This window comes from Hypomesus nipponensis, chromosome 1, assembly GCF_054491055.1.
Source record: "Hypomesus nipponensis isolate SF chromosome 1, ASM5449105v1, whole genome shotgun sequence".
Lineage (NCBI taxonomy): Eukaryota > Metazoa > Chordata > Actinopteri > Osmeriformes > Osmeridae > Hypomesus > Hypomesus nipponensis.
The window spans coordinates 6,982,161-6,994,860 of NC_140361.1; the positions used below are offsets into that span (position 1 = coordinate 6,982,161).

Consider the following 12,700-nt stretch of genomic DNA (forward strand, 5'->3'; position numbering starts at 1 on the left):
AATACCCTGATGCTGGAGTGGAAAACATTTCGAATAATAACTGCCGATTTTCTTCATAATATTGCTACGTTGTTGCACAGAGGCGCAAATGTATCAATAGCGACGATGTTGCTGTATATCCCAAGCATCTCGAGGGCCTAGTCATGCTGCCGGTTGGCGATAATTCTTCAACTAATAAACTATAACACAACGATGCAGTTGCTTACACGAGAGACTGTATTCGACGTTGTGCAAGAAGTTAAGCGGACGTGCTTGTAAAATCGAGTAGTAATAACCGTGTGGGACACGAGCGGTGCTTAAACCTACGACTGACGTTGAGTTTACGTAAAGTTCTGTAGGTTCGATGCGGATGTATCGCAAATAACATGAGCTGGGGACGAGGCAGTAGGGAATTTGAGTACCATAAGATATGCAATGCCCTTGACTGTCTCATGGTAAAGGGAAACATGAGAGGACTACAAGCTTAAGGAGGTAGCTTATAGCAATAACTAGATATAGCCTACGATTGTGGAAAGGAGAATAGACCACGACAACAAATATGCGATACATATAGGCTACAGATCAGCTAAAATTTGTGAAAAAAACGGCCTCTAAACCTCTCTAAAACCCACACATAATATTTATAGGCCTGTCTACACAAACATCTCAAACATATACCACTTGGTGGCACTGTTATACTACATTTTGCTGCACCATAATGAAGCGTGTCTCTTGAGAGCAATGACAAGAGAAGGTATAGACTTTCCCGTTTCAACTTGTCCACCCAATTTCGAGGGAAAATACCGTATGCAAAAGATTGACGTTTTAGCCTCGGTTTGTTTTACAGGACACAATGCCAGATCATGTGTCTGAACCCAGAGCGTAGGGCGAGATACCTGAACTGCATTTTTGGAGGGAAATGAAGTCGAAGACTTCAAGTCGAAATAGCTTCCCACAAGCCAAATAGCCATTACAATTGTTTAAACTGATTTCATAATGCATTAAAATGGTATATAAGAGCTATATTCTGACCAGTCAATATATCACAAGTGAATGGGTAGTAGGCTATTAAATAGTTCTTGATCCTAACTTGTAAATATAAATTGTTCATTAATGCATTTAACAATTCATTATAATAGTAGTGGTGTAATATGTTGGCAGTACTCAAAAAGTTATTGATGACAATTAAAGCCAAAGGTGCAATGAATTGGAAAATGTTTATGAATTTACATTGAGTAATTTTACACCTATAAACGTCAACAAATGCATAATTTACGCATTAATCCATGTTTATGATTGTTCCCTTGTTGTAAAGTGCTCAATGACCAACTAAATTTTGCCATTGTATTTGTTGCAAATGAAACTTTATGAAACTTTCCATTGTATCTATCATAATGTGTTGTTAGGTCAAAGGTAAAGAGGTTTCAGAGAGGGTCAATTATTTCCTGTTTGTCGTGGGATTTTTCCATTCCACAGATAAGTGGGAATGGACTTATTATACTATTATGTAAAACACATAAGGGATGTCTGGACCAACCTTTCAACAAGTCAGTTACAACCACACTGTCTGTGTCTGACACATATAGTCTCTGGGCAAGATTGAGTATATTTGATTTAGTGTCTGCTGAGTGAGTTAGTGGATGGATTTTATTTTACTTCACATGTATTGCAGTGGTTCTCATACAATCAAATTCCCCTCTCACCTGGGGTGTTCCATGAGACAAAACAAATGTTGTTGAAAAACGTGGGTTGTGTATGACATGCTGTTACCTGCAGTGGTGGGGGTGTTTGTAAGATGCCAGTATCTATGACTCACTTTTTAACGTTCTATTTCCTATTGGTCTTGAGAACTTATGTTTTGTTTTAGTCTGAATTTCTATTCAGGACATTACTTGAGTCGACCAAGAGTCTAGAGCCTATTCATCTGGTGGAAACAGATGCATAAAGATATTTTCTCCATAGGAGAGACCAGGACCATTCTTAAGCATTCTTTACAATTCTCTACCATAGATATATCTGTTAAGATCTATTTCGAATATTGATTAATATAATATGCACTGTTAACCTAACTCTTGTGACGTCTCTACCATTCTGAATTACAGATAAGATCCCTCAATCTGAAAATCCTCTTTATACAATGGGATAACAAATATTTCTAGACTAAACAATTCCTGGTGACACAGGTTAGCTTTGTGTCATCTGATGGTGCTTGTGTGGAGGCACTTCAGTACATGTTGAGAGAAACTGAGCCAACAATGACCAACCTATCTATGACCCTACACAATCATATTTACTGGTAAGGAAAACAGCCTTCAATGGTTGTCTTTCATGGCATAGGATTGAGTAACTCTTGTGATGTGTAATACAACCAAGAAAGCTCAAGCAGTTTAGCTCTGTTGTAAAATGAAAATATATGTGTCCTTATGTTCAGGATTTGCACTGAATAATTGCTACAGCAGGATTTTTTTTAATGAAAAAAGGACTGATCAATTGTACATGTTGTAGTGGAATTATTGTATGTGATGTGACACGTCTGTATGGTAGGTGTGGCAATCACTTTGTCATGTCTCTTTCTCCTCTAACTCTGTCAGAGAAGTTACGTCGACAACAACACTTCTAACAACTCTCCACAAACATGTGAGGCTAAATACAGTTATACAGTTTTGGATAACTCATAATTTACGAGTCTATGTTGTAGCACAGTGGTCATGTTTACTGTCACATATAAGAATTTGTGTAAAGTGTGCATTGTGTGCTGTGGTTGTGTTGATGTTTTGACTACTGTAGTTTTGTACCATGAGGGGGAAAGGGCCAAAGCTGCAGTAGATGATTTCCGTCCTGGGTATCTTTTTCTCTGGGATGCTGGTACTCATCTCATGTAGTAGCTTGTCCACCTCGCCAGCTTTCCCCCGTAAAAGGAAGGAACGGAGACAGAGCTGGCTGCCTTTCCCCCCGAAGACTGCAATGGGGAAGGATAATAAACAAGCACTCTTAACACACACACAAGCTCACAGAGGGGGGGACACAAACACATATGCGCTCTCACTCCCACACACACACACACACACACACACACACACACAGCTTGTATGTGGGAGGAGGGTCTCTCACACACACACACACACACACACACACACACACACACACACACACACACACACACAGCTTGTATGTGGGAGGGGGGTCTCACACACACACAATGGAATGTAATTCTGTGAGTCAGGTGATTGAAATGATCGGACAAATTCACTCTAGAGGGCTTTAGCACAGTTTTGTGCAATAAACTTCCACTGGCATTGACGCTACCTACTCAAAGTTAGAAGCAAGCTTTAGCTTGTTTCTTGCTACTGAGAAAATTGGTATGCAGGGAGGAACACAGACAGACATTAGACTGCCCCCTCCTCCTGAGAGAATGATAAAGAAGGCCACCCCTGAGGAAGGGGGAGTGTGTGTATAAGAGAGGGAGAGAAACAAAGAGAGACAGAGGAAGGGAGAAAAAAGAGCAAGCAGTGTGTGTGTGTGAGAGAAAGAGAGAGAGAGAGAGAGAGAGAGAGAGAGAGAGAGAAAGAGAGAGAGAGAGAGAGAGAGAGGGAGGGAAACAGGACGAGAGTAAATCGGGGGGTGTTAAAAAGGAGGTGAATGTTTGGTGGGAACTCAGAAGGACGGTTTGGAGAAAGAACAAGTACTTAAGAGAGAAAGGAGACCAAAGAAAGAAGAAAAGTGACAGAACAAATACTTTTAAATTCAGGTAGGCCGCAGCACTGCATGAACTGTTTTGTTATCTAAGATATTTGGTTGCTAAGGTAATCAGTCTGACACTACAAGTAGATTAGGTGGATGGTTCCTTTATAAGTAAATTACACATAATTTCCAATTCTACGATGGAAATAACTCTGATGGAGACTGGTCTAAATGAAATATATGTTCCCGAGGATTAAGGAATGTGAGACAATCTTAAAAGGAAGACTTTTTCCTGGGTTTGTCTTGGGTTCCCACAGATTACCCTGGCAACAAGCCAGCTTGGACAAGAGCTCTGACAGGGTCACTGCTCTTCATCTGCTCCCAGTTAGCCACTGAATACCTCTGTCCAAATTAACACTGTGGCTCTTTACCTAGACTACACATCAAAAATTAAGCCTGGTCCAAGGCAAAGTACATTTTTCTGCCCAATTCAGTATTCTTCACGTGTCTAGTTAACAATTTCTATCAATAGATTAATTAATTAACTGAATAATGTATGGATCATGCATTCTCAAGTCAATCTTAGGAGTTAGGAGTCAGGTGGCAGTGCGGTTAAGAAATCAGGCTAGTAATCAGAAGGTTGCTGGTTCGAGTAATTGACGTTGTGTCCTTGGGCAAGGCACTTCACCCTACTTGCCTCTGGATAAGAGTGTCTGCTAAATGACTAAATGTAATGTAAATGTAATGTAATCTTCATTCTTCACCTCCTTTAGCAAGCCTGTATATCTGTCATTGTATCATGTGATCTATATATGACACTTATGTTGTATGCTATCTTAGTCCCAGTTGTAGAACACCGATGACACCGATTATTTGGCAAGACTGACATGTATTTCTATATTTATTCTTCTGCCCCCACAGATGATGAAGTCACCGTGCTGGAACTTGGCCATGGTGCTCCTCCTCCTGACCCCTGACCTTTTATACTTCCTCTCTTCATCGCTCCTTGCACTCGCCATTCCTACCCATTCTTCGGTCACGCCCCACCGCATCCTCTACGTAACAGATGTAGGCGGTGATGACTATAACGACTATGGTGAGGGTGATGACCACTCTCCCTCCCCTTCTAAAATCTCCCCTACGGTCAATGAAGGCCCTGAGCTCAACCTATGTGACTACGACCCCTGCATGGCCCAGCAAGTGCCCTGCAACCAGCTCTCAGCCCAAGATGGCTGCCTCTGCCCTGGACTCAGTGGGCCTGATAAGATACCCCACCCCCCACTCCTTAAAAAATTGGTGCCTGCAGATGGCGAGGCAAAGGGAGTAGAGGTGTGGTGGTGCGCCCCTGAGTCGGTGGTGTCCAAGTACCAGGTGGTGGTGGAGGGGCATGAGGGGCAGCCCCTGAATTTTGGTGAAAAATTGCGCAGTGGACTGATAGGAGAATTGCAGGTGGGGGCGAGAGTTTGTGTGGTGGCTGAGAATGAAGCAGGGACCAGTACGCCAGTGGAACACTCCTGCCAGACCTATGATCCCCCAGAAGCCACAAATCTGGCCCTGAGGGCTGGGGTCATTGGTGGAGGGCTGGGTCTGCTGCTGCTCCTCTCCCTGTCTGCTGTGATTTGCTGGAGGCGGCAGTCTTGTAGGAAAGCAGGGAGGAACTCCACTGAGGGTCTGGGAAACCCCTCCTATAGCACTGAGGGAACTTTCTAATCCAGCATTGCACCACCCACACCCGGAGCACTCCGGCTCTCACAGACAGGCCTCTGACAAGTCTCTATATGGAGAGGGTGACTGAGACTAGACAGGACCTCCAAATATGGTATTAATAATTCCATTATGAACTTTTGACTTTGTGTCAGAGCATTGAGATAACAAATGCCTACAAGAACACTGCAGGTTGTTTGCTGGCAAATTAACTTGTGTAGGATAACAGGGTACAGAGCTTATGTGTAAAATAGAAAAACTGACTGATGCGTTCTGTTTTTAATTAAAAAAAGTAAAATTTGTCTGCTAATTTGTTTTTTTTTCTGGAAAGAATTCAAACATACATGCAACGTAGACTAATAAGTCCCAGAAAACGTTTACTTTAACTATCAAACGCCTTTAAAGCGTTCCAGCTTTTACTTTGAAATTCATGTTTAAGACGGAAAAGAGATGTGATTTGCCACAGCTTCGGCGTCATCTAAACACCCTCCTTCTCTTCTCTTCTCAACCAATAGTTACCCCCAAACAAACAGACAGACAAAATTATTTACTGTGACTGTTGCACTACTTCACCCCACACCAAAAATGGCCAACTCAGGTAAGCAAGCTTTAATCAAAATGTAATTCATTTAATTGAAAATTAGTTAGTGTTACCATTTATCGAGTTGTTGTTAGCTAGCTGTTGAGTTTTGAGTTTTTAAACTCTATAGCCTACAACGTGACATAATATATTATAATAAAAACATTTAAAAGGGAAAGTTTTCTCAATTTATCTTTGCTGTAACGATACACAACCTATTAATCTATCATCACTTAGCACAACTTGAAAGCAGCAGTATGATAACTCATCGTGACTCAGCAGTATTAAATGAAAATGGTCTTTGTTGCGGAAATTACACCTGATTTTACCTGGGGAATAATGACAGCGCAGAGGGATTAAAAGGTGTGTTCGACTTCATGCAGCACCAGCGGTGCCGACAGCGGGCTACAGCCGGATGACTTGAAGCTGAGAATGCCATTGGCTGCTTCAAGTCAGTCGGGCTGCAGGCGGCTGCAGGCGACGCCGGCGCTGCATGAAGTCGAACGTACCTATTAATATGGCAGCCATGACTACTAATGTGCACACCTGTATGTTTTATGCATCCCTCAATTTACGTTATAAATAAGCAACTTTCACTATCCCAGCTCTTTTATTACTGATGCGACTAAACTGTCAGTGTCTGGATTTTTAGGATTATTATTATTATATATAATTTTTACAGGTTTCACGAGTATCCTATTACATAGGCCTACCGGTACAGCGATAGGCTATGGGCGGGTCCCTATCTGACTTCTACTCCTGTCAAACAGATATCTCATATGCCGAACTGAAGGCTCTCCTGGGTAAGAGCGAGAGTCTACTGCTGGTGGATGTCCGCACCAAAGAGGAAGTGGATAAAGGCCACATTCCAGGATCCATTCACATTCCAGGTGAGCCTATAGTCAAAGCTTAAACTGTCCCTACCTGTACCAGTAGGCCTAATGTATAACCTGTATAACCTGTATAACCTGACACTCCTTGGTCACAGAAGATGACATGCATTTGGACCAAAGGATATTACTCCAGTTTGATAGGGTCTACAAAACCAAATACTCTTATGATCCACATTTGTATATTAATGAGTCTGTACACAACCACTGCTGGCACTTGCTTTTCACTATGCTACAGTAGTCCAGGTGCAACAATATGGCACGCTAAATTCTCATACTGCACATCCACAGATAAGTTTTAAAGATTTAGTATCATGATAAGGCATTGATATAAAATGTCAGTGAAATCACTGGTTAAAGCACTGTGATCATTTACGCAGATTAGACACTGCGGAGATGATATGAAGGTGTTTCTGTTTGTCCATTTGTAGTTGATTCGGTGGAAAGTGCACTGTCACTTGACCCTGCAGAGTTCAAGGCCAAGTACGGGGTGTCCAAACCCCCTCTGGATGCCCCCCAGTTTGTCTTCCACTGTCAGATGGGGCGTCGAGGGGCCATGGCAACGCAGAAGGCGCAAAGCATGGGATTCCAGAAGTATGAGCTAACTTACTATTAAAAGCCCTTATGTTTTAACACATTGAAGATTTCTATTCTGCTATATTATCCTTCTATTTAAGATTGTAGCTATTTACTGTTTGACCACTATCACCCCTTAAAACTCTCTCTTTAATTTCAGGGCTTGTAACTATGCTGGGGGATACAAGGAGTGGTCTGATAAAGAAGGAAAATGAAAAGATAAAGATTCGTGGAAAATTACCTTCAGGGAAATTTGGGCATATTGACGCACAAGCCTCACTAACGGACAAACACAAACGTACAATAAATGTGTATTTATAGCCTATTTGGATTTATATTTGTCATGTCTAATATTTTGTTTTTAAATTAAATCATTGAATGCTATGCAGTGTGTTCTTTGTGACTATGAGACCTAAAACACTTGATAAATGTAGGTAGGCCTATACATTTCAATATTATGCTATAACTAAGATAACTTATTGGTTTTTATTAGGGTTAATGATATTGGCCGCGTTAAGAATCTGGGAAACGCGGCCATTGTCAAATTCGTTCAGTCGTAGATTTCATTTAAATGAGCTACGTCAGTTTGGCGGTTTATATTTAGAAACACATGAAAACGACACTTGAGTGTTGCAGCTTCCCATGGACATCTTTATTAATCAGTGCATTGCTTACGGGTAAAACTTTTCTGTTCATTTCTAGTCTTTCACACCCAAAATATGGCGCATTGACAGTGATTATCTGCTTTAACAGAATATAGGACTTAAATCGAAAGCTACCTACTCATATCCAACAGATTTAGCTGTTTGTAATCTGCCCAATCCTCATACAGGGTACCTTCATGGGTTGCTCCACTGCTCTACTGTGCCTCGCGCTTGAAAAGTGACAAAACCCGCCGTAAGAAGGCCTACAAACTTCTTCAACGCAATCTGGTGAATATCGATTGTTAATTGAGATAGAGGGTGCGTGCAATTATGAGTAGTTTCCAGTCAGCCTATAACTATATATTTTATATAAGTTTTATCACAAGGTTGGGATGAAGGAGGAGGACACTGTGCAGCCCACCTATGTTTACTCACCAGAAGTGAAACAGCTTATACGCAATGCATTTCCAAAAGACATCTGTGATTACCCTGACCCCTGCCATAAACAGGTTAGCAACATATAATAAATAATAGGCCTTGGCCAAATACGTATTAAAATGTGGCTGTGGCTTATTTATGTTCTTACCTCGTTATGCTTTTTTTCTAAAAAGGGAACGTTTGAATAGCCTTAATGTAAGTTACTAATTGTGTTTTCTTCTTGCTTTCTTCTGTTGGTTACTGTCCTAGGTGGTGTACGTTACCCTCGAGGATCTCCAAAGAGTTGAGCATGCTTGACTTAAGTTTTCACAGCGGGGAAAAGCATGAAACCACTGCCTTACGTAGGCCGACTTGTTTTGCTGTTGTTTTACTGAGATGAATAAATGAATGAGAAAGGTCGAGTTGGTGTGTACCAGTGTAATATGAGGAACAATGAGTTTAAAAGGCAAAGATATTTGGCAGTGCTCGTGCGTAAATACGCACGTGTCTATGGCGCGAACTTGTACAGCTGACGCACACCTGAATTGAAGCTGATCATTTAACTTTTCCTTTAGGCTTTATTTTTCAAGGCAAGAAATAATGATTCTGAGTAACATACAGCAGGTGAAACCTTTCATAAAAAATAATAGAAACATCTAATGTAAAGTGAATTCTTGTCACTGTGTTTCCAACTACGTTAGCTAGACTTAGCTAACTCTACTAGTAACTAGCATTGGCCTACTGAATCATTGACAAGCCGAATAGCCTAATGCTACTGGAAAATGTAACCAGGCATACTATGAGTATGAGTGTCTGTCGACAAGTCACAGACTGATTTTAAAAACCTGCACTTTTGTCGCAAAAGTATAGCTAATTTAATTGATTGGAACTTGCGGCTTAGGCTTTACGGTTACTGATGCTGCGGCAGTGGAGGACGCATCAAAGGAAAAATACAGAGGGAGGAGGGGGGCTGCTGGTCCTGCTCTGGCTAGTGCCAGATAACCCACAAAATGGCCAACTCAACTGTACAGGTAACGAGCTTAATATTCTATACCTGATTCTCATCATGCAACATTCACATATGAGTGATGAGGTCACCCACGCAATAAACTTGTGTCAGTTGCAGCAGCAGGGCCCTGGTGTTTTGGTGTCAGAGTGGAGGAAATACATCATGGTTGGTTTTAAGACAAGTGGACAGAGTTGTTAGCATAGTATGCTGTAAATGTGTGTCTTAAAAGCTCAAATATGTTTTGTGTCACTGATGGATTGTCCAGAGTTTTGGCAGAAACAGGCTGCGTCTGCAAGCCCATGCCCTGCCCCTGACCCAGAGGAACTATGTGAGTTCACCGAGGTCCATGGCCCTCTCCACTTCCTTCTGTCATTCCAGGTGTGTAAACTACACTACCCATTACACTAGGACATGAATTCTCACAAAAACAGTACAAGTGTGTGCTTGTGTGCCTGCATGTGGTAAATGCTTGTGTTCATTCCTTTATCCTTGGTTGTGAATGTGTTCTTAACACATTGTGTTTGTGTTTTGCGTGCATGGCAAATCAACCCTTCATTCACTCATCCTTGATGTATCCTTCCTCACCCTAGGTGAGAGAGGGGCGACTGGTCAGGTGTGAGGAGCGTGCTCAAACAGAGGTGTTTCTTCACAGACTGAGCCTGACCAACGCAAGGGTAAGGTAGACATGTATAATGGACGGAACATCACACACACTCAACACATCAACTGCATCCACACATCCGAAAGTGTCAGGTAAAGGAGTCACAACCTGCATTAAATCGATGACAATTATTTTGAGATCAGTCTTTAACTACGAATGCCTTTACTTCTGCTTTTCTTTACCACGCAGCTGAAAATCCACCTTAGAATGAAACTGGCTGGTGAGATATACCAGAGAATAATCAGGTATATATATAAAGGTCTATGGGGTGTATTGTTTTATCATAGTTCTTATACACAATGACAAATGACTACCATGTGTGATCTTTTTTACTCTAGTGGGAAAACAGAGAGCAAAGTCATACTTGAGGACCAGGCAGTTATCATGGATGTTGCCTGTCAGACTCAGTCAGTAGTACTTGTGTGTGTGTGTGTGTGTGTGTGATGTAATTTGTCTGCTCAGCATAATGATCTGCAGGTGACTTGATTGTGTTACTTTGTAACCATGTTAGAACCTTGTGTAATGACACCTTGTGGGGTGTCGTGTCCTTCAGGCCTCCTGTGTTTGTGGGGAGAGGACCCTGGTGTCAGCGAGGGCATCCTGTCTGGGGGGCGATGCTGCCACTACGCATCCCCCCTGAGGCCATGGAGCAGGGCCTGTATGGGGAGCTCAGCCTACTCCCCATTACCATCCTCACCCCCTGCGTCCAGCAATACCCCAATCTAGTCACCCGTCTAACTCAAATACAAGTATCCTTATATGTGATGCATAGATTTTCAGGATGTGTGCTGCACATCTCATCGCACAGTAATGAGTACGCCCCTTAACCCCCTGGTGGGTGTTGTTGTACAGCCCTAGTAACCTGCCTGTGCAGGGCCTCTCAGCCTTCCTCCAGCAGCTGCCTGCCCATCTGGCCTGCCTGGAGCTGGGCCAGGAGCTGGGCCTCCCTGGGCTCTCCTTCACACCCTCTCCCTGTCACACCACTACACCAGGTACCGCCGTTACCGAGTCATGTGGAATTAGAATCAGTATCAGTAGAATCAGTAGAATCAGTGTACTGAAAGCTTTGAGGCTTTCTCCATTGTATCCCATGAATGTAAAAGATGACAGTTGGTTGTAAGCAACAATGCTTACATGCTCAGCTACACTTTTAAATCAGGTGTTTATTAACTTAAGTGACGCACGCATTATACCTACTTCACAGCAGCGTGACCTACATTCAGAATAGTTAACATTCTTTCTGAATTGACTTCATCCGTCATGACGGGTTGTTTTGCGTAAACAAAATCGCTTCCTCTTTTCAATCCACCGTTGTTACTCCTTTCCCTCTTGCCTGTCTTGTCACCTTTGCAGAGCATAATTGCTGTATCACCGTGAACACCGAAAACTGTGAATCCCATCAGAAGACTGAGGCAGAGCGCTGGCCTGATGTGGAACAGACTCTGTCTGTCTTCCTTTTCCTCCAACACAGAGATCCCTTCCACTCCCAGCTCTCTGACTTTGTTGGTGAGATCCAGAAAGGATTCCACAACTTTATGGGTGTCAGTACGTGTGTTGCGTAGTTGTATTTGTGTGAGGTGATGACCTGAGGTCTTGGGCCTCCTCTGCAGCTAGTGAAGAGCTGCTGGAGCGCCACCTAGAGGAGGTTCTGAGGTACAACAGCAAAGAAGTCACAGCTGTGATGAACACAGCTTTGCAGAGTACACTGAAGGACCAGCAGCAAAGACAAAAAGCAAGCAGTCCATTACACACACACACATACACACACAGTATTCAGTCCGTGAATACAGTATTCAGTCCTCTTACAAATATACTCAACTTCTTTTTAACATAATGTATGTGACTTTGTGTGTGTGTATCTCTCTCCACCCTTTTCACCACCAGGTCCATGAGAAGATGTCATCTGCTCTGAGAGTCATGTTGAGTTCTGTTAGCTCTGTGGTGAGCAGCTCCAGCAACTTAGAGTTTAGGACCGCCTGTCTGGACAGGATGAAGGTACACACTACCTTGATTGCATAATACATAAATAATCAGAAAACAGCCCCTGTGTAATGGTGTGTGTGTGTGTGGGTGTGGGTGTGGGTGTGGGTGTGGGTGATGCAGGTGCAAAACACTTATGAGTTGTCTGCCTCTCTCCACCAAACCCTAAAGAGAGTGACTGCAGGGAGATGCCTGCCTAGTATCAAGTGCTACTCAGGACAGGTGATGATGCAGTCCATTGTATTAATATCATGATTTTATTACCACCTGATCATACAAACACAACTTACAATATCATCTCTGCTGTTTTCTTTTATAGACTGGTGCCAACAGCGGAGTGTCTGAGAATGAAATCTGATGACCTGCCATTTTCGTTTGATTGAATTACTTTAAATGGAGATGAGTTTTGTGAAACAAATGTCCCTACATGTTGCTTTATATGAATAAATCAAAGTTATATTAAGTACAATCAGATATTGATTACAATCGTCTTTGTATTTCATTTAGACAAGAGTAGCGATAACATTTATATCATTACTAAACATATAAAATATACATTTGTATTTATCAATTTAGAGG

General features: G+C 42.2%; 3 protein-coding genes across 4 annotated transcripts; all 3 read left to right on the forward strand.

The window, feature by feature from the left end:
* The first annotated feature begins 3,529 nt into the window (after positions 1–3,529).
* LOC146302225 (LRRN4 C-terminal-like protein) lies at positions 3,530–5,666 on the forward strand. The gene is made up of 2 exons (XM_084669122.1): positions 3,530–3,727; positions 4,582–5,666. The coding sequence occupies exon 2, from the start codon at positions 4,582–4,584 to the stop codon at positions 5,368–5,370; it is 789 nt and encodes a 262-aa protein (XP_084525248.1). The 5' UTR covers positions 3,530–3,727; the 3' UTR covers positions 5,371–5,666.
* A 213-nt stretch (positions 5,667–5,879) lies between these two features.
* On the forward strand, positions 5,880–7,794 carry tstd1 (thiosulfate sulfurtransferase like domain containing 1). Its single transcript, XM_084669133.1, has 4 exons — positions 5,880–5,962; positions 6,715–6,834; positions 7,266–7,428; positions 7,571–7,794. The coding sequence occupies exons 1-4, from the start codon at positions 5,950–5,952 to the stop codon at positions 7,623–7,625; spliced, it is 351 nt and encodes a 116-aa protein (XP_084525259.1). The 5' UTR covers positions 5,880–5,949; the 3' UTR covers positions 7,626–7,794.
* A 156-nt stretch (positions 7,795–7,950) lies between these two features.
* On the forward strand, positions 7,951–12,597 carry top6bl (TOP6B like initiator of meiotic double strand breaks). Of its 2 annotated transcripts, XM_084669098.1 has the most exons (17): positions 7,951–8,087; positions 8,243–8,342; positions 8,429–8,563; positions 8,742–9,095; positions 9,373–9,502; positions 9,592–9,645; positions 9,746–9,858; positions 10,071–10,154; positions 10,331–10,386; positions 10,480–10,548; positions 10,695–10,890; positions 10,980–11,133; positions 11,495–11,647; positions 11,752–11,873; positions 12,026–12,136; positions 12,245–12,343; positions 12,441–12,597. In XM_084669098.1, exons 4-17 carry the CDS (start codon positions 9,072–9,074, stop codon positions 12,477–12,479), a joined length of 1,404 nt encoding a protein of 467 aa, XP_084525224.1. In that variant the 5' UTR covers positions 7,951–8,087; positions 8,243–8,342; positions 8,429–8,563; positions 8,742–9,071; the 3' UTR covers positions 12,480–12,597. The 2 variants fall into 2 exon arrangements, with proteins under 2 accessions (XP_084525224.1, XP_084525234.1); XM_084669108.1 differs by lacking the exons at positions 7,951–8,087; positions 8,243–8,342; positions 8,429–8,563 and having other exon boundaries at positions 8,926–9,095; positions 12,293–12,343; positions 12,441–12,596.
* The last annotated feature ends 103 nt before the right edge of the window (positions 12,598–12,700 follow it).

What these genes read in the sequence shown, in the direction of transcription:
- LOC146302225 (XM_084669122.1), top strand. Translation starts at nt 4,582, where the DNA reads ATGATGAAGTCACCGTGCTGGAACTTGGCCATGGTGCTCCTCCTCCTG.
- tstd1 (XM_084669133.1), top strand. An exon ending in AGGATCCATTCACATTCCAG is followed by an intron (nt 6,835 to 7,265) that starts GTGAGCCTATAG and finishes GTCCATTTGTAG; the next exon opens with TTGATTCGGTGGAAAGTGCA. An exon ending in CAAAGCATGGGATTCCAGAA is followed by an intron (nt 7,429 to 7,570) that starts GTATGAGCTAAC and finishes CTTTAATTTCAG; the next exon opens with GGCTTGTAACTATGCTGGGG.
- top6bl (XM_084669098.1), top strand. Translation starts at nt 9,072, where the DNA reads ATGATTCTGAGTAACATACAGCAG. An exon ending in CCCGTCTAACTCAAATACAA is followed by an intron (nt 10,891 to 10,979) that starts GTATCCTTATAT and finishes ACCCCCTGGTGG; the next exon opens with GTGTTGTTGTACAGCCCTAG. An exon ending in CTGTCACACCACTACACCAG is followed by an intron (nt 11,134 to 11,494) that starts GTACCGCCGTTA and finishes TCACCTTTGCAG; the next exon opens with AGCATAATTGCTGTATCACC.